The 18,132-nt window shown below is 50.1% G+C and overlaps 1 protein-coding gene across 6 annotated transcripts in view; it reads right to left on the bottom strand.

The window, feature by feature from the left end:
- Nucleotides 1-18,132, bottom strand: part of MRTFB (myocardin related transcription factor B) — a 350,028-nt gene that overhangs the window by 35,686 nt on the left and 296,210 nt on the right. For all 6 annotated transcript variants that reach the window (XM_033963305.1, XM_033963307.1, XM_033963304.1 and 3 more), the window contains one exon: nucleotides 2,364-2,611. In XM_033963305.1, coding sequence (XP_033819196.1) covers nucleotides 2,364-2,611 — 248 coding nt within the window. The remainder of the gene's footprint in view (nucleotides 1-2,363; nucleotides 2,612-18,132) is intronic.

The raw sequence follows: 18,132 nt of genomic DNA, 5'->3' as shown, positions 1-18,132 counted from the left end.
ATAATACAATGGGCATATTACAATACAACATACAAACAAACATCTATATAATAAAACCGTAGGCGGCGCATGCGCAGTCTTATCAGCGTGCTTCCATGATCCGTATGTCCGTGGCCGCCAAGACTGCAGCATGCCCCGCGCTTACTACGGCCCCATGCGCAGCTCAGTTCGGCATGGCGGTTTCCCCAGATAGGGGAAGTCGAAAAACTCACTCCCGACGCGCAGCTGAGTTCGGCACGGCGATTTCCCCGGTTTCCCCAGATAGGGGAAGCCGAACTGCTCACTCCCGTCTCAGCGGCCTGCACATCGACGATTCAAACCCCTCCCCCCCCCCCCCCGGGGCTGCCTAAAGAAACAAAGTTTCACGGTGCTTGGCCCGCCAAACAATTCCTGCTGTTGCCGAAATTTGCCCCACCGTTCCTTCCCTTCCTCCATCAGGTCAGTTCAACTCCGCCTATGTTAAAAGGAGCTGCTTTGAAATTGGAGCCCTGCCGCCACCGTAACACGTTCCTCTCTGCCAAGGCAGAGGGGAAAGTGCTACGGCAGTGGCAGGCCTCCGATTTCGACGTGGCTCCTTTTAACATTGGTGGATTCACTGCACCTGATGGAGGGAGGGAAGGAAAGGTGGTTGTGCGGCGCGGGAAGGGGGCGGCAAGGGACTAAGTTGGCCGGTAGTGCTGTTTTTCCATGAAGGAGGAACACGTGAAAAGAAAACAAAATAAAGAAAACGTTGGCCCCCGCCGAAGAAGTGGAATGTGGAGGAGGGGCGCGAGGAGCCGGAGAGCTGTATGTAAGTGTGCGCGCGCGCGTGTGTATAGCCAAGGAGGAAGTGCAGCAGGAGCAAGGAGGTGGGGAGAGTGGATTTCCCCTACTTGGATGTCAGTAAAAGCTTTGGTCCTGTGATCCTCACTCTTTTCCTGGGGCTACTGCTGGACAGAGGGGGAGCAGGACATAAAGGAGAAGAGCTACTGCTGGACAGGGGGAGGAGGGAATGGGAGGGGTGCTGCTGGACAGGGGGAGATAAAAGGAGAAGGGCTACTGCTATATGGGGGGAGCAGGGAAAGGGGGAGAGGTGTTGCTGGACAGGGAGGAGGTAAAAATAAGGGAGAAGGGCTGCTAGCACCCGTTAATGTAACGGGCTAAACAACTAGTATAACATAAGAAGATAAGAATAGCCTTACTGGGTCATACCAATGGTCCATTAAGCCAGTAGCCCATCCAGGTCACTAGTGCCTGGCCAAAACCCAAGGAGTAGCAACATTCCATTATCTCAGAGTAAGCAAGATTCCGGAACCCCAAATAGTAGCAACATTCCATACAGAATCCCCAAAGAGTAGCAAGATTCTAGAATCCTAGAGAGTAGCAACATTCCATGCTACCGATCCAGGGCAAGCAGTGGCTTCCCCCAGGTCTTTCTCAATAACAGACTATGGACTGTTCCTCCAGAAACTTGTCCAAACTTTTCTTAAAACTAGCTAACAATACAACCAACAATAAACAGACAACAACCAAACATAACCATTATCTCCATTGCTTTTATTTGACTAAGACTTGACTGTTGGTTCATTACTCGCTGCTACAGGTTGTAAAAGTGCGCAGAAATTTTTTTAAAAAGTGTTGGCACTTTAAATGTTGGTGCCCTCTTTATAGAATTGCTCTTTAACCCTTTAAAATTTCAGGCGTTAAAGATCACACAAAATTAATGAAAGAGATCTATTTTAATTTTTTATTTTGGGTAGGTAGACAACTTTCAGCAGAGTTTGAAATCATTTCAGTAGTTTGTAATCATTCTGAAATATGCTTTATCTCTTTTTAAATGGCTTCATGCAGTCTGGTACATCTATCTAGCACTGGAACGAGTGAATGGCGTGAAATCCCACAGAACAACATAGAAACACAATGGACAATGCAAAAGAATGCAAATGGCAATGCAAAAGATTGCTTTAAAGCAGTGTGCCACAAATTTTTTAAAGCCACGGCACACTAAGTGTGGGACCACGGCTGGAGGGCATGTGGAAGTGCGTGGACATCAACATGATAATGTCACGTGCACGTGTAATGTCATCACGTAGATGTCCGAACATGCACGGTTGTGCTCCAGCCATGGCCCTGTGGCTCCTTTTGCTGCCGGTGGTGGGGTTCTGGAGAGGGAGAGGTGGAGATAGGAGAGGCACCGGTGTCGGCTGACTGAATATAGGACATGCCTCTCACCGCGAGAGGCATGTCTTGTAAGCAGTCAGCCGGCGCCTCTCGGCACACAGTTTGTGAATACTAGAGTGAAGAGAAAAAAAAAAGCCTTTTAATAAAGTAAAAGAAAAAATGATAACAAACAGAACAGAAGCACCCAGGAAGCCTTCACGTACTTGAGGGGTGCAGGCAAGATGGTCTGGTAATTGTAGTGCTGTTGTTGTTGGCTGAGGATCTGCAGCTGCAAAAACAGCTGCTGCTGTTGCAGCAAACGGGCATAATTGGAGTCCATCTCGGGCTCATCCTTGCCACCCTTCTGGTCCGGTGGGATATACTGGTGGTATTTCAGTTTCTTCACCCTCGGCTTGGGCTCTTTGCATTTCTTACTTCGGTGCTTATCGCTGGAGCTCTTGGGCTGACTTTGCTGTTTTGAAGTTCGGGGGAGAAAAAAACAAAGATAACCTTACACAAAAAACCCCCCAAAATAAAATAAAAGCAGAAACATGATTAAAAGCTTCACTTGCAAGGCAGCAGGCTGAGATTATGAGGCAGAACAGAATCGACAAGAGCTCAAAGCTAGGGGGACATTCAAAACATTTAAGGGCCTCCTTTTACAAAAGGTGCGCTAGCGTTTTTAGCGCACGCACCGAATTAGCGCGCGCTTCCTGAAAAACTACCGCCTGCTCAAGAGGAGGCAGTAGCGGCTAGCGTGCGGGGGCATTTTAGCGCGCGCTATTCCGCGCGTTAAGGCCCTAAAGCACCTTTGTAAAAGGAGCCCTAAATGTTTAGTGCCTAGATCTGACAAAATGAAATATGGTCCCAAGGGTTCATAGACAACCGCGCGAAAGACAAAGGCGCGCGCCAACAACTGAGCGCAAGACGGAGGCGTGCGCCGAAGAAAATTACAGTTTTTAGGGGCTCCGACAGGGGGGTTTTGTTGGGGAGCCCCCCAGTTTACTTAATAGAGATCGCGCCAGCGTTGTGGGGGGTTGTAACCCTCCACATTTTACTGTAAACTTAACTTTTTCCCTAAAAACAGGGAAAAAGTGAAGTTTTCAGTAAAATGTGGGGGGTTACAACCCCCCACGCCCCCCACAACGCGGCGCGATCTCTATTAAGTAAAGTGGGGGGGTTCCCCCCACGCTCCTCCCATTGGAGCCTGTAATTTTCTGTGGCGCGCGCCTCCGCAATGCGCACAATTGTCTGCGCGCGCCTTTATCCCGGCGCGCTTTTGACCTGACACCGGTCCCAAGAGTAGGAGCAAACTTACAGGCCCTTTTACCACAACTTAAAACGGCTTAGCATGGGCTGCACCGAGACATCCCGTGGTAATTTTGACATGTGCGGACTGCATGCTGAAATATTTTTTTTTTGTGGAAGGGAGGTGTCAGGGGGATAGAGAGGGGGGGGGGGCACATCTGTGCAAATCAGCATATCAGCATTTCCATGTGCTGACTAACCCAGGGTTTTTTTGCGCAAGTCCCTGGCACCTACAGAATAGGAGGCATTAGGGGATCACACACTAATGGCCACATGCCAACGAGAAAATTAGCATGTGATTATTAATAGGAAAAGTTGGAAATTCAGCCATTTACCCCTGCAGTAAAAATGGCCTTAGCGCACAGGAAAGACCTAGGTAAGGCCACTTTTTACTGCAGTTTGGTAAACGGGCCCCTTAGCATATGAAGGGTTAATTCTAACAATGCACCTATTTTTAGACACCAAGCTGATTCTATAAAAGACGCGTACGGTTAGGCGCACAGATCAGCGCTCTTAGCTTATTTAGGCGCTCAACTTAGGGGGGGTCTTTTACTAAGGCGTGCTACCCAATTTAGCACGCGCTAAATGCTAAAGCGTCCATAGAATATAATTATTTATTTATTTATTCCATTTTCTATACCGTTCTCCCAAGGGAGCTCAGAACGGTTTACATGAATTTATTCAGGTACTCAAGCATTTTTCCCTGTCTGTCCCAGCGGGCTCACAATCTACCTAATGTACCTGGGGCACTGGGGGGATTAAGTGACTTGCCCAGGGTCACAAGGAGCAGCATGGGTTTGAACCCACAACCCCAGGGTGCTGAGGCTGTAGCGTTAACCACTGCACCACTCTAGAAATCAAAAGGTAGTAAAAGTGAGCCAAGTACAGGACAATCAAGCCATTGTGACATCACTGATGAGGTTGGCTCTTAGGCATTGGTGGAATGAGGCATTGTGATGTCACAATATCAGCTCTGGTTATCAGAGGCTGAAACTTTTCACACTATGTATTTATTCAATTTTCTGTACTGTTATCCCAGGGAAGCTCAGAACAGTTTACATTAATTTATTCAGGTACTCAAGCATTTTTCCCTGTCTGTCCCGGCGGGCTCACAATCTACCTAATGTACCTGGGACACTGGGGGGATTAAGTGACCTGCCCAGGGTCACAAGGAGCAGCGTGGGTTTGAACCTACAACCCCAGGGTGCTGAGGCCGTAGCTTTAAGCACTGCGCCAGCGCGCGCGAAATCAGCTACCGCGCCTTAGTAAAAGACCCCCTTAATTTAAAAAAAAAAAAAAAAATGGTTCAATCAGTGCTGATAATTGACAGTACCCTTATAAAAACAATTTAAAAATGATTAACTTGCTGTTAGGCACCAAGATCTACACCAAGTCGCCCACCAGTGCCTACATGAAAAGTAGTTGTGGTTAGGGGCAGATTTAGAGAGGAGTTTGGGTGCGGAAAGACTTAGGAGCCACTAGGCGCCTACCTTAAGAACGCTCACTTAGGCCAAGAAAACCCTGATCTAAATGACAGTGGACCTAAGGATTCAACGTCTACCAGCGCTTAAGAATGCTTAGACACTGCTAGATTAAATTTTATTAAGGCATCTAGCGGCTGATTGATAACTATGTTGAATGATGCCTAGAAGCTAGGTGCCGTTTATAGACTCAGGGCCCAAGAACATATGCAAACGATCAATATACCCCCAAACAGGAGATTATACCTCCTTAAAGTAGAGCAAAGAAAACCAAAAGATGCTCAATCTTTTTATTCACACAAAGACCCGACACGTACGTGTTTCAGCCGTAAGGCCTGCCTCTGGGGGTCTTACACACAGCTGATTGGAGGATAACAGCAATACAGTGCTCCGCATTAAGGATTAGACCCCTGAGGCAGGCCTGGCGTCCGAAACACGCACGTGTCGGGTCTTTGTGTGAATAACACCAGAGCCCAGTTAGCAGGGCAGGCAGAAGCAAGTCGGGAGGCAGGCGAAGAGGAGCTGAGAGAGGAGAAAAGAAGGTAGAAGGAAGGAATCGGAGAAGCAGGGCAGGCGAGAGTGAGGGGCAGAGGCGAGAGCTAGCTCCGCCCACCCCTCTGACGTCAGCCAGGCACCGATCCGAAGCTCCCCCTTAAAAGGGGAGGAGCCAACGGCGCGATAACACCAGAGCCCAGTTAGCAGGGCAGGCAGAAGCAAGTCGGGAGGCAGGCGAAGAGGAGCTGAGAGAGGAGAAAAGAAGGTAGAAGGAAGGAATCGGAGAAGCAGGGCAGGCGAGAGTGAGGGGCAGAGGCGAGAGCTAGCTCCGCCCACCCCTCTGACGTCAGCCAGGCACCGATCCGAAGCTCCCCCTTAAAAGGGGAGGAGCCAACGGCGCGATAACACCAGAGCCCAGTTAGCAGGGCAGGCAGAAGCAAGTCGGGAGGCAGGCGAAGAGGAGCTGAGAGAGGAGAAAAGAAGGTAGAAGGAAGGAATCGGAGAAGCAGGGCAGGCGAGAGTGAGGGGCAGAGGCGAGAGCTAGCTCCGCCCACCCCTCTGACGTCAGCCAGGCACCGATCCGAAGCTCCCCCTTAAAAGGGGAGGAGCCAACGGCGCGATAACACCAGAGCCCAGTTAGCAGGGCAGGCAGAAGCAAGTCGGGAGGCAGGCGAAGAGGAGCTGAGAGAGGAGAAAAGAAGGTAGAAGGAAGGAATCGGAGAAGCAGGGCAGGCGAGAGTGAGGGGCAGAGGCGAGAGCTAGCTCCGCCCACCCCTCTGACGTCAGCCAGGCACCGATCCGAAGCTCCCCCTTAAAAGGGGAGGAGCCAACGGCGCGATAACACCAGAGCCCAGTTAGCAGGGCAGGCAGAAGCAAGTCGGGAGGCAGGCGAAGAGGAGCTGAGAGAGGAGAAAAGAAGGTAGAAGGAAGGAATCGGAGAAGCAGGGCAGGCGAGAGTGAGGGGCAGAGGCGAGAGCTAGCTCCGCCCACCCCTCTGACGTCAGCCAGGCACCGATCCGAAGCTCCCCCTTAAAAGGGGAGGAGCCAACGGCGCGATAACACCAGAGCCCAGTTAGCAGGGCAGGCAGAAGCAAGTCGGGAGGCAGGCGAAGAGGAGCTGAGAGAGGAGAAAAGAAGGTAGAAGGAAGGAATCGGAGAAGCAGGGCAGGCGAGAGTGAGGGGCAGAGGCGAGAGCTAGCTCCGCCCACCCCTCTGACGTCAGCCAGGCACCGATCCGAAGCTCCCCCTTAAAAGGGGAGGAGCCAACGGCGCGATAACACCAGAGCCCAGTTAGCAGGGCAGGCAGAAGCAAGTCGGGAGGCAGGCGAAGAGGAGCTGAGAGAGGAGAAAAGAAGGTAGAAGGAAGGAATCGGAGAAGCAGGGCAGGCGAGAGTGAGGGGCAGAGGCGAGAGCTAGCTCCGCCCACCCCTCTGACGTCAGCCAGGCACCGATCCGAAGCTCCCCCTTAAAAGGGGAGGAGCCAACGGCGCGATAACACCAGAGCCCAGTTAGCAGGGCAGGCAGAAGCAAGTCGGGAGGCAGGCGAAGAGGAGCTGAGAGAGGAGAAAAGAAGGTAGAAGGAAGGAATCGGAGAAGCAGGGCAGGCGAGAGTGAGGGGCAGAGGCGAGAGCTAGCTCCGCCCACCCCTCTGACGTCAGCCAGGCACCGATCCGAAGCTCCCCCTTAAAAGGGGAGGAGCCAACGGCGCGATAACACCAGAGCCCAGTTAGCAGGGCAGGCAGAAGCAAGTCGGGAGGCAGGCGAAGAGGAGCTGAGAGAGGAGAAAAGAAGGTAGAAGGAAGGAATCGGAGAAGCAGGGCAGGCGAGAGTGAGGGGCAGAGGCGAGAGCTAGCTCCGCCCACCCCTCTGACGTCAGCCAGGCACCGATCCGAAGCTCCCCCTTAAAAGGGGAGGAGCCAACGGCGCGATAACACCAGAGCCCAGTTAGCAGGGCAGGCAGAAGCAAGTCGGGAGGCAGGCGAAGAGGAGCTGAGAGAGGAGAAAAGAAGGTAGAAGGAAGGAATCGGAGAAGCAGGGCAGGCGAGAGTGAGGGGCAGAGGCGAGAGCTAGCTCCGCCCACCCCTCTGACGTCAGCCAGGCACCGATCCGAAGCTCCCCCTTAAAAGGGGAGGAGCCAACGGCGCGATAACACCAGAGCCCAGTTAGCAGGGCAGGCAGAAGCAAGTCGGGAGGCAGGCGAAGAGGAGCTGAGAGAGGAGAAAAGAAGGTAGAAGGAAGGAATCGGAGAAGCAGGGCAGGCGAGAGTGAGGGGCAGAGGCGAGAGCTAGCTCCGCCCACCCCTCTGACATCAGCCAGGCACCGATCCGAAGCTCCCCCTTAAAAGGGGAGGAGCCAACGGCGCGATAACACCAGAGCCCAGTTAGCAGGGCAGGCAGAAGCAAGTCGGGAGGCAGGCGAAGAGGAGCTGAGAGAGGAGAAAAGAAGGTAGAAGGAAGGAATCGGAGAAGCAGGGCAGGCGAGAGTGAGGGGCAGAGGCGAGAGCTAGCTCCGCCCACCCCTCTGACGTCAGCCAGGCACCGATCCGAAGCTCCCCCTTAAAAGGGGAGGAGCCAACGGCGCGATAACACCAGAGCCCAGTTAGCAGGGCAGGCAGAAGCAAGTCGGGAGGCAGGCGAAGAGGAGCTGAGAGAGGAGAAAAGAAGGTAGAAGGAAGGAATCGGAGAAGCAGGGCAGGCGAGAGTGAGGGGCAGAGGCGAGAGCTAGCTCCGCCCACCCCTCTGACGTCAGCCAGGCACCGATCCGAAGCTCCCCCTTAAAAGGGGAGGAGCCAACGGCGCAATAACACCAGAGCCCAGTTAGCAGGGCAGGCAGAAGCAAGTCGGGAGGCAGGCGAAGAGGAGCTGAGAGAGGAGAAAAGAAGGTAGAAGGAAGGAATCGGAGAAGCAGGGCAGGCGAGAGTGAGGGGCAGAGGCGAGAGCTAGCTCCGCCCACCCCTCTGACGTCAGCCAGGCACCGATCCGAAGCTCCCCCTTAAAAGGGGAGGAGCCAACGGCGCGATAACACCAGAGCCCAGTTAGCAGGGCAGGCAGAAGCAAGTCGGGAGGCAGGCGAAGAGGAGCTGAGAGAGGAGAAAAGAAGGTAGAAGGAAGGAATCGGAGAAGCAGGGCAGGCGAGAGTGAGGGGCAGAGGCGAGAGCTAGCTCCGCCCACCCCTCTGACGTCAGCCAGGCACCGATCCGAAGCTCCCCCTTAAAAGGGGAGGAGCCAACGGCGCGATAACACCAGAGCCCAGTTAGCAGGGCAGGCAGAAGCAAGTCGGGAGGCAGGCGAAGAGGAGCTGAGAGAGGAGAAAAGAAGGTAGAAGGAAGGAATCGGAGAAGCAGGGCAGGCGAGAGTGAGGGGCAGAGGCGAGAGCTAGCTCCGCCCACCCCTCTGACGTCAGCCAGGCACCGATCCGAAGCTCCCCCTTAAAAGGGGAGGAGCCAACGGCGCGATAACACCAGAGCCCAGTTAGCAGGGCAGGCAGAAGCAAGTCGGGAGGCAGGCGAAGAGGAGCTGAGAGAGGAGAAAAGAAGGTAGAAGGAAGGAATCGGAGAAGCAGGGCAGGCGAGAGTGAGGGGCAGAGGCGAGAGCTAGCTCCGCCCACCCCTCTGACGTCAGCCAGGCACCGATCCGAAGCTCCCCCTTAAAAGGGGAGGAGCCAACGGCGCGATAACACCAGAGCCCAGTTAGCAGGGCAGGCAGAAGCAAGTCGGGAGGCAGGCGAAGAGGAGCTGAGAGAGGAGAAAAGAAGGTAGAAGGAAGGAATCGGAGAAGCAGGGCAGGCGAGAGTGAGGGGCAGAGGCGAGAGCTAGCTCCGCCCACCCCTCTGACGTCAGCCAGGCACCGATCCGAAGCTCCCCCTTAAAAGGGGAGGAGCCAACGGCGCGATAACACCAGAGCCCAGTTAGCAGGGCAGGCAGAAGCAAGTCGGGAGGCAGGCGAAGAGGAGCTGAGAGAGGAGAAAAGAAGGTAGAAGGAAGGAATCGGAGAAGCAGGGCAGGCGAGAGTGAGGGGCAGAGGCGAGAGCTAGCTCCGCCCACCCCTCTGACGTCAGCCAGGCACCGATCCGAAGCTCCCCCTTAAAAGGGGAGGAGCCAACGGCGCGATAACACCAGAGCCCAGTTAGCAGGGCAGGCAGAAGCAAGTCGGGAGGCAGGCGAAGAGGAGCTGAGAGAGGAGAAAAGAAGGTAGAAGGAAGGAATCGGAGAAGCAGGGCAGGCGAGAGTGAGGGGCAGAGGCGAGAGCTAGCTCCGCCCACCCCTCTGACGTCAGCCAGGCACCGATCCGAAGCTCCCCCTTAAAAGGGGAGGAGCCAACGGCGCCCAGCCGTTCGGCGCTCGCCTTAGCGAGAGCGCCTTCGCGAAGGGCCTTGCAAGGGACGAGTATCTACTATCAAGAACACCGAGGAGGACTGAACGGTAAGGAAGCGACAAACACAGAAGGTAAGGAAGAGACAGACGCCAAGGGAATAAACCCACACATACAATCAAGGTGAGGTAGAGCGGAGACAGCACACACAAAAGTGAGAGCAAGGCAAGCAACATAAGGAAGCAGCAGGCAAGGGACACAAGCACACACGAGGGAAGCAAGAAATGGAAGCCCAAGGAAGTCAGAAGGTGAGCTTTCCGGACTTCTGTATCGGCTGCAATATGTATGACTACCTCCCTTCGGGGATCCAGGCATACATTTGCAATCGATGCATGGAGATGGATAGCTTGAAATGTCAGGTAAGACTATTGGAAGGAACAGTGATGGAACTCGAAGACAGAATCCGAGCACAGGAGAAGATTCTAGTGGAGTACAGCCCAAACGACGAGGTCAAGGAACTAGAAATGTTCATAGAGGAAGCTCATCAGCACCATGTAGAGATCTCAGGGCTGGAAAACTGTACTCAGGAAACCCATGTGAGGAGAGAAGACACCCATGCAAACACAGAAGAAACCGAAGACGAAGTAGGAGACAACCGCACACCAGGAGGAATAGTGAGAGCACAGGAAGACATCCCCCCACCCAAAGAACAGGAAACAATTTCAAGAGTATCATTGGAGGAAGAAGACTGGCCCTACTCCAAGGACGTGGACCTACGCCCCCCAAGGAACTCCCGAATGAAGAAGATGGGGATCATCGTAGGCGACTCCATTATACGACATGTGGACAGCCACACCGCAGGAGGAAGAGAGGACAGAGTTGTCACCTGTCTGCCTGGAGCAAGAGTGAAGGATGTGACCAACAGGATCTCCAGGATCATAGATGGCGCAGGGGGAGAGGACACCGCTGTGCTTATCCACGTGGGAACAAATGATGTGAGCGGGCGGAAGTATGACAGGGAAGAGCTGAAGGGCCAGCTCCGCTCACTCGGAAGACAACTGAAGATCAGGGAGGTGAAGGTGGCCTTCTCTGAGATCCTCCCAGTACCAAGAGCGGATGGAAAGAGACAAGGGGAATTGCAAGTAATCAACGCCTGGATGAGACGATGGTGCGAAGAAGAAGGCTTCGACTTCGTGCGCAACTGGACGGCGTTCTGGGGAAAAAGCAAGTACTACAGAAGGGACGGACTACACCTCAACAAGGAAGGAGCAAGAGTTTTGGCAGGCAACATGAAGAAGGCAATCGAGAAGGCTTTAAACTGAAAGATAGGGGAAAGCCGACAGTCGACCACCGGTCGATGGCACGGATAGCAGGATGCCCCGACGAAGAAGCCAAGGACTACTACTCCTACACAAGAGAAGACGACCTCACAGCCAATAAGGGAGAGAAAGCAGGAAGGGACAACTCAGACACAGGAGGGGACGACCACACAGCAAACAAGGGTGATAACACAGGAGCAGTAAAGGATACCGTAATTGAAACTATAGGGACGGCCAAGAGTAGAAGGTCCAAAAAGGTAACACGAAGGGAACTTAGATGTATGTATACGAATGCTAGAAGTCTAGGTAACAAAATGGGGGAACTAGAGACAATAGCAAGACATGACATATTGGATATCATTGGCATAACAGAAACATGGTGGAATGAAGAAAACAAATGGGACACAGTACTACAAGGATACAAACTGTATAGAAGAGATCGAGTAGGGCAGAAAGGTGGAGGTATTGCTCTATATGTTAAGGAGGGAATAGATTCTGTTGAAATGGTTACAACAGAAATGAAAGAGAAGCTTGAGTCACTCTGGATCAAAATTCCTGGTCAATATGGCGCAGATACGAAAATTGGCCTTTACTATCGTCCCCCAGGACAGGCGGAGGAAACTGACTCAGAAATGATGGAGGAAATCAAACAAGAATGCAAGACAGGAAATGTAATTATATTGGGAGACTTCAATTTCCCAGGGATAGACTGGAAACTAGCAACCTCCAACTGCGGCAAGGAGGCCAAGTTCCTGGAGGTGCTAGGGGATTGCTTCCTGGAACAAATGGTAAAAGAGCCGACAAGAGGCAACGCCACCTTGGACTTGGTCCTAAATGGCCTCACGGGACCGATAACAGAAGTGGAAGTCGTGGTTCCACTGGGAACGAGTGATCACAATGTAATCAACTTTAAACTTGACATCGGGAAAGGGAAACATGCCAAAACCTTAACCACCACCTTAAACTTTAAAAAGGGTAAATACGATCGCATGAGAGCCATGGTAGAAAAACGACTCGAGAAGATGGTGGACAAACTTGAAACGGTAGATCAGGCATGGTCCCTACTGAAAAATACTATCACAGAAGCACAAGATCTCTACATTCCGAGGATTTCCAAAGATCGGAGAACAAAGAGCAAAAGAGAACCGGCATGGCTTACCATACAGGTGAAGGAAGCCATAAAAGAAAAGAAGGACTCTTTCAAAAAATGGAAATGCATAAAGACAACCGAAGCCTGGAACAAACATAAAGATGATCAGAAGAAATGTCACAAGGCGGTGAGGGATGCCAAACAGGAGTATGAGGAAAAAATAGCCCAGGAGGCCAAAAACTTCAAGCCCTTCTTTAGATACGTGAAAGGGAAAAAACCTGCAAAAGAGGCAGTGGGACCCCTGGACGACCAGGGAAGAAAAGGGTACATCAAGGAAGATAAACAAATCGCAGACAAACTAAATTCCTTCTTTGCGTCCGTCTTTACGAAGGAGGACACCTCAACAATACCTGAAGCGGAGAAAGTGTTTGCAGGAGAAATAGAAGACAGCCTCACCACAGTTGAAGTGGACTTAGACCAGATATACTATCAGATCGACAAACTTAAAAGTGACAAATCCCCTGGACCGGATGGAATTCACCCGAGAGTCTTAAAGGAATTGAAGGTTGAAATCGGAGAGTTATTGCAAAAACTTGCAAACCTGACAATCAGAACTGGACAGATACCGGACGACTGGAGGATAGCGAACGTCACGCCAATTTTTAAAAAAGGATCGAGAGGGGAACCGGGCAACTATAGGCCTGTGAGTCTTACGTCTGTCCCCGGCAAGATGGTTGAAGCACTGATCAAGGATAGCATAGTCTGGCACTTGGACGCACACGACTTGATGAAACCCAGTCAACATGGATTCAGGAAAGGGAAATCATGTTTGACGAATTTACTCCAATTTTTTGAGACTGTGAACGAGCAAATTGATAGTGGGAAGCCGGTGGACATAATATACTTGGACTTCCAGAAAGCGTTCGACAAAGTTCCACATGAAAGACTTCTCAGGAAACTACAAAGCCATGGCATAGAGGGGGATATACAAAGGTGGATAGGCAAATGGCTGGAAAACCGAAAGCAGAGAGTGGGCATAAATGGGAAGTTCTCCGACTGGGAGAAAGTGACTAGTGGTGTACCCCAGGGCTCGGTACTTGGGCCGATCCTTTTTAATATTTATATCAATGACCTGGAGGAAGGAACAACCAGTGAGATCATCAAGTTTGCAGATGATACAAAACTATGCCGGGCAATCAGATCGCAGGAGGATAGAGAGGAACTCCAGAGCGACTTGTGTCGGTTAGAAACATGGGCGGAGAAATGGCAGATGAAGTTCAATGTGGAGAAATGCAAGGTAATGCATTTAGGCAATAAGAATAAGGAATACGAGTATACAATGTCAGGTGCAACTCTGGGGAAGAGTGAACAAGAAAAGGACCTGGGTGTACTGATAGATAGGACCCTGAAGCCGTCGGCACAATGCGCGGCAGCGGCAAAGAAGGCAAATAGAATGTTGGGCATGATAAAGAAAGGAATCTCGAGTAGATCGGAGAAAGTTATAATGCCGCTTTATAGGGCAATGGTCAGACCACACTTGGAATACTGCGTCCAACATTGGTCTCCCTACCTAAAGAAGGATATAAAACTGCTGGAGAGGGTGCAGAGACGAGCAACAAAACTGGTGAAGGGTATGGAGAAACTGGAATACGAGGACAGACTTATAACACTAGGATTGTTCTCCCTAGAGAAAAGGAGACTGCGTGGGGATATGATCGAGACCTTCAAAATACTGAAAGGAATCGACAAAATAGAGCAGAGAAGATTATTTACATTGTCCAATTTGACACGGACTAGAGGACATGAAATGAAGCTAAGGGGGGACAGGTTCAGGACTAATGTCAGGAAGTTCTGCTTCACTCAGAGAGTGGTTGACACCTGGAATGCCCTCCCAGAGGAGATTATTGCGGAATCGACCGTCCTAGGCTTCAAGAGCAAACTAGATGCATATCTCCTTAAGAGAGGCATATAAAGATATGATGGACTATAAATTACGCCAGGGTACACCTGGCAGGGCCTCCGCGTGCGCGGATCGCCGGACTTGATGGACCAAAGGTCTGATCCGGAGATGGCAGTTCTTATGTTCTTATGTTATGTTCTAAAATGCCACCATATAAGCAAGTATGTGTACACATATGCTTGTGCATAAACTACCGTCTAAATGCTATGGCAGGTCGTGTGAAGGTGGGCGTTTACAAGGGTGCGGTCTGGGCAGAGTGTGGATATGGTACACAGTTACATAGCTTACTATGGGGTCCTTTTACTAAGGTGCGTGTGCTAAGCGCTAACATGTCCACAGACTATAATGGACGCGTTAGCGTTTAGCATGCGCTAAAACGGCTAGCACGCCTTAGTAAAAAAAAACCAAACCAACCCTATATAATTTACAAGGGTTTTTTTTTTTTTTCTTTCATAAACTAAGCATGGACATTTCCATTAGCTCTCTGGCATATTAATATTAATATTAATTGTAAGCAGTCACACGCAAGTATTCTTTGGCTGTAAATCGCCTTGAACTTTTTTGGCATAGTGCAATTAATAAGTTGTGTATTAGGTTAGATTAGATAAAGCAGGTCCTTACTTTTCTTTTTAGAATAGTCTCCATAAAGGCACTTCTTGGTACCTAAAAAGTAGGTGGTGGATTTTTAAAAAAGAGAGTGCTGATGAACTCAAAAAATAAGTAAGCTATGCGGCTGAGAATGTGGTCTTGCGTTCATTGGATTCCCTCTCCTCATGAATCTACTCAAACAGCTGCGTACTTTTTCTTAGCACCTATGCTTTGGAATAGCCTACCTCCATATTTATGGTCTGAATTGCTTTATCCGCTCCTGTTCAATATATTTATAAACGATCTAGAGACAGGGACGAAATGTGAGGTTATCAAATTTGCAGATGACACCAAACTCTGCAGCAGGGTTAGAACCACGAAAGACTGTGAAGACCTGCAAAGGGACCTAACGAAACTGGAAGAGTGGGCCAAAAAGTGGCAGATGCGTTTTAATGTAGAGAAATGCAAGGTCATGCATGTTGGGAAAAAGAACCCGATGTTCAGCTATAAAATGGGGGGAACATTGCTAGAGGTAAGTACCCTCGAAAGAGACCTGGGTGTGCTGGTGGATACAACAATGAAAGCATCGGCACAATGCGCGACAGCCTCAAAGAAAGCAAACAGAATGCTGGGTATCATCAAGAAGGGTACAAAGGACCAGGACAAAGGAAGTCATCATGCCACTGTATCGTGCAATGGTGCGCCCGCATCTGGAGTACTGTGTCCAGTATTGGTCGCCGTACCTCAAGAAGGACATGGCAATGCTTGAGGGGGTCCAGAGAAGAGCGACGAAAATGATAAGAGGTATGGAAAACCTTTCGTATGCCGACAGGCTAGAACAGCTGGGGCTGTTCTTCCTGGAAAAGAGGAGACTTAGAGGAGACATGATACAAAAACTTTCAAGATCCTGAAAGGCATAGATAAGGTAGATAGGGACAGATTCTTCAGACTGTGGGGAACAACAAGTACAAGGGGGCACTCGGAGAAACTGAAAGGGGATAGGTTTAGAACCAATGCCAAGAAGTTCTTCTTCACCCAGAGAGTGATGGACACATGGAATGCACTCCCGGAGGTTGTGGTAGGGCAGAAGACACTACAGGAATTCAAAGAAGGTTTGGATAAATTCCTGAAGGATAAGGGGATTGAGGGATACGGATAGAAGTAAGGATAGGTTCTTTAGGGCAGGGAACATTGACAGGTCATGGACCTGATGGGCCGCCACGGGTGCGGACCGCTGGGCGCAATGGACCTCTGGTCTGATCCCGGTGGAGGCAACTTCTTATGTTCTTATCCTAAATTTAAAGCATTACTTAAAGCTTATTTTTTCCAAATTACATTTAATGTTAACACACCTGTCGTAACATTATCTGGCAGACTGGTTTGGCTGTCTTTGAGACTAAGGGGGCTGATTCTTTCAAGGACGCCTAAATCGGCCGACGCCTAAAAAAATGGCACCGGCTGCATGTCAATCACACTTAGGCGCCGTTTACAGAATCGAGGCTAGCGGTGCCTATGGCACAACTTAGGCGCCTGAAATGTAGGCAAAGGCCTACATTTCAGGCACCTAAGTTTTTGGGAGAATTGCGCTTAGCAGCGCCTAAGTCACACTCCGCCCGTAGAAACATCCACTTAGGCGTTAGGTACTGCTAAATGCCATGCGATAGGCGCCTATCACCCAATTAAATCTTTTTTTGGCAATTACTGAGTCTATTAAGGCTATTTTGCCAATTAAGTTAGGCACCCTTTATAGAATCTAAATGCATAAGTTTGAATTCTGTTTTTGTTTGGAAATAGTTGTGAATGTGTGGTCTTGAATGATTTTTTTCTCTTTCCTGTTACTATTTGGCATTCTTTATTTAACCCCACTTTTACAAAACCACATTAAGCTTTTTTTTTTTAAATCGCCAGCCACAGTGGTATTAGCTTCGCCGTTCATAGAATTCCTATGAGCATCGGAGCTAATACCGCTGGTGATAAAAAAGTCTAACGTGACTTTGTAAAAAGGGGGGGAGGGAGGGTTAATTAATTTTAGCATTTTATATTTAATTGTAAGCCGCTTTGCCCTTTTTTTTAATAGCCGGATATCAAATATTTTAATAAACAAAAGCTTTTCTGTAGTGGATTGTATTCTCACCAATATTCCTTAATTTTAGGGGCATAGCCCCAATAAATGGTCAAAAGTACCCATCTGCCCACATTTTGGTATCTTCTGAAAATGTGAGGTATGCATGCATACATCAAACAATAAAATTCTTAACTCAACTGTGAAAAAAAAATAAAATTGTATGTGATCTCCTTTAAGCATTGATGAAAAAAAGCAGAATAAAATGATTGTATGTTCTTACAGATGTGTTTGTACTAGCAGGAGAATCTGAAAAGAAAGTGGTCCATGCCAAATTTGATTACTAGCTAGGACACATCGCATCCGCTTTTGCCGGAGAATGTTGCTGACCTTTGCACTGAACAAGGCACAGACAATTACTGCTGGTCCAGGCTTCTCTTTGCTTCATTAAACTGTACTTTCCCCTCAGGACATCCTACATGTGAAAGCTTGTCTGTCACTCAGCAAATGATGGTGTGGAGTTACAAGATACGGCTAGCAGACCAAGGAGACAGAGCATGTGGTGCAAATTGCCAAGTGCTGGAAAATCTTACTGTGAAGACATGAAATGGAAAACTCTAAGGACCAACTGATTTTTTATAGATAGCAGAATGCAAGATCCAAAAAGAATGTCAGTCAGCAGGGAACATCTTGTTACTAAGATGCGTCAACATTAAATGTGATTTTTTTTTTTTTTTAGTCAGCGTTCCGCATACTTTTCGGCGCTGCGGCACACTAAACCCAGTGCCGCAGCCGGAAGGCATCTGAAGTGCACAGAGGCCCTCCGGCTGCAACCTTGAACCTGTCACCGCTGGTGGGGGATCCTGGAGGAAGGGAGGTGCAGGGAGAGAGAGACACCGGCAAAGAGAAGCGTCATCGGCGCCGGCTGAGTGCCTAGAGGACGTGCCTTTTGCCGTGAGAGACATGTCCTGTAAGCAGTCAGCTGGTGCTGGCGCCCCTCCTCCATGCCGCCATCTCACGGCACACCTGGAATCTGCCATAGCACACAGTTTGCGATACATTGCTTTAAGTAATGCTTTAAATTTAAGATAAAGCAATGGAGGTAGGCTAGAACCAGTGACTTAAGAACCATATACACTCGAATATAAACTGGGCTTTTTGGGCCAAAAAAATTGGCCCAGAAATGGGGGTCTTATTACAGGCCGCCACCAGGCTCTGCACCCTGACCCCCTCCCTGCCCTGGCCATCATACCTGCTCTGCCAATCCCTAGTGGTCCAGAGGTGCAGCGGGCAGGAGTGAGCTTTCTGCACTCCTGCCCTGCTGCTAACCCGGTCAGTCGATTGCTGTCATGGCTGCTGCGAGTTCCGGTTTCTTCAGCC

Source organism: Geotrypetes seraphini, chromosome 11, assembly GCF_902459505.1.
Source record: "Geotrypetes seraphini chromosome 11, aGeoSer1.1, whole genome shotgun sequence".
Lineage (NCBI taxonomy): Eukaryota > Metazoa > Chordata > Amphibia > Gymnophiona > Dermophiidae > Geotrypetes > Geotrypetes seraphini.
This window is presented reverse-complemented; position numbering and strand designations above follow the sequence as displayed.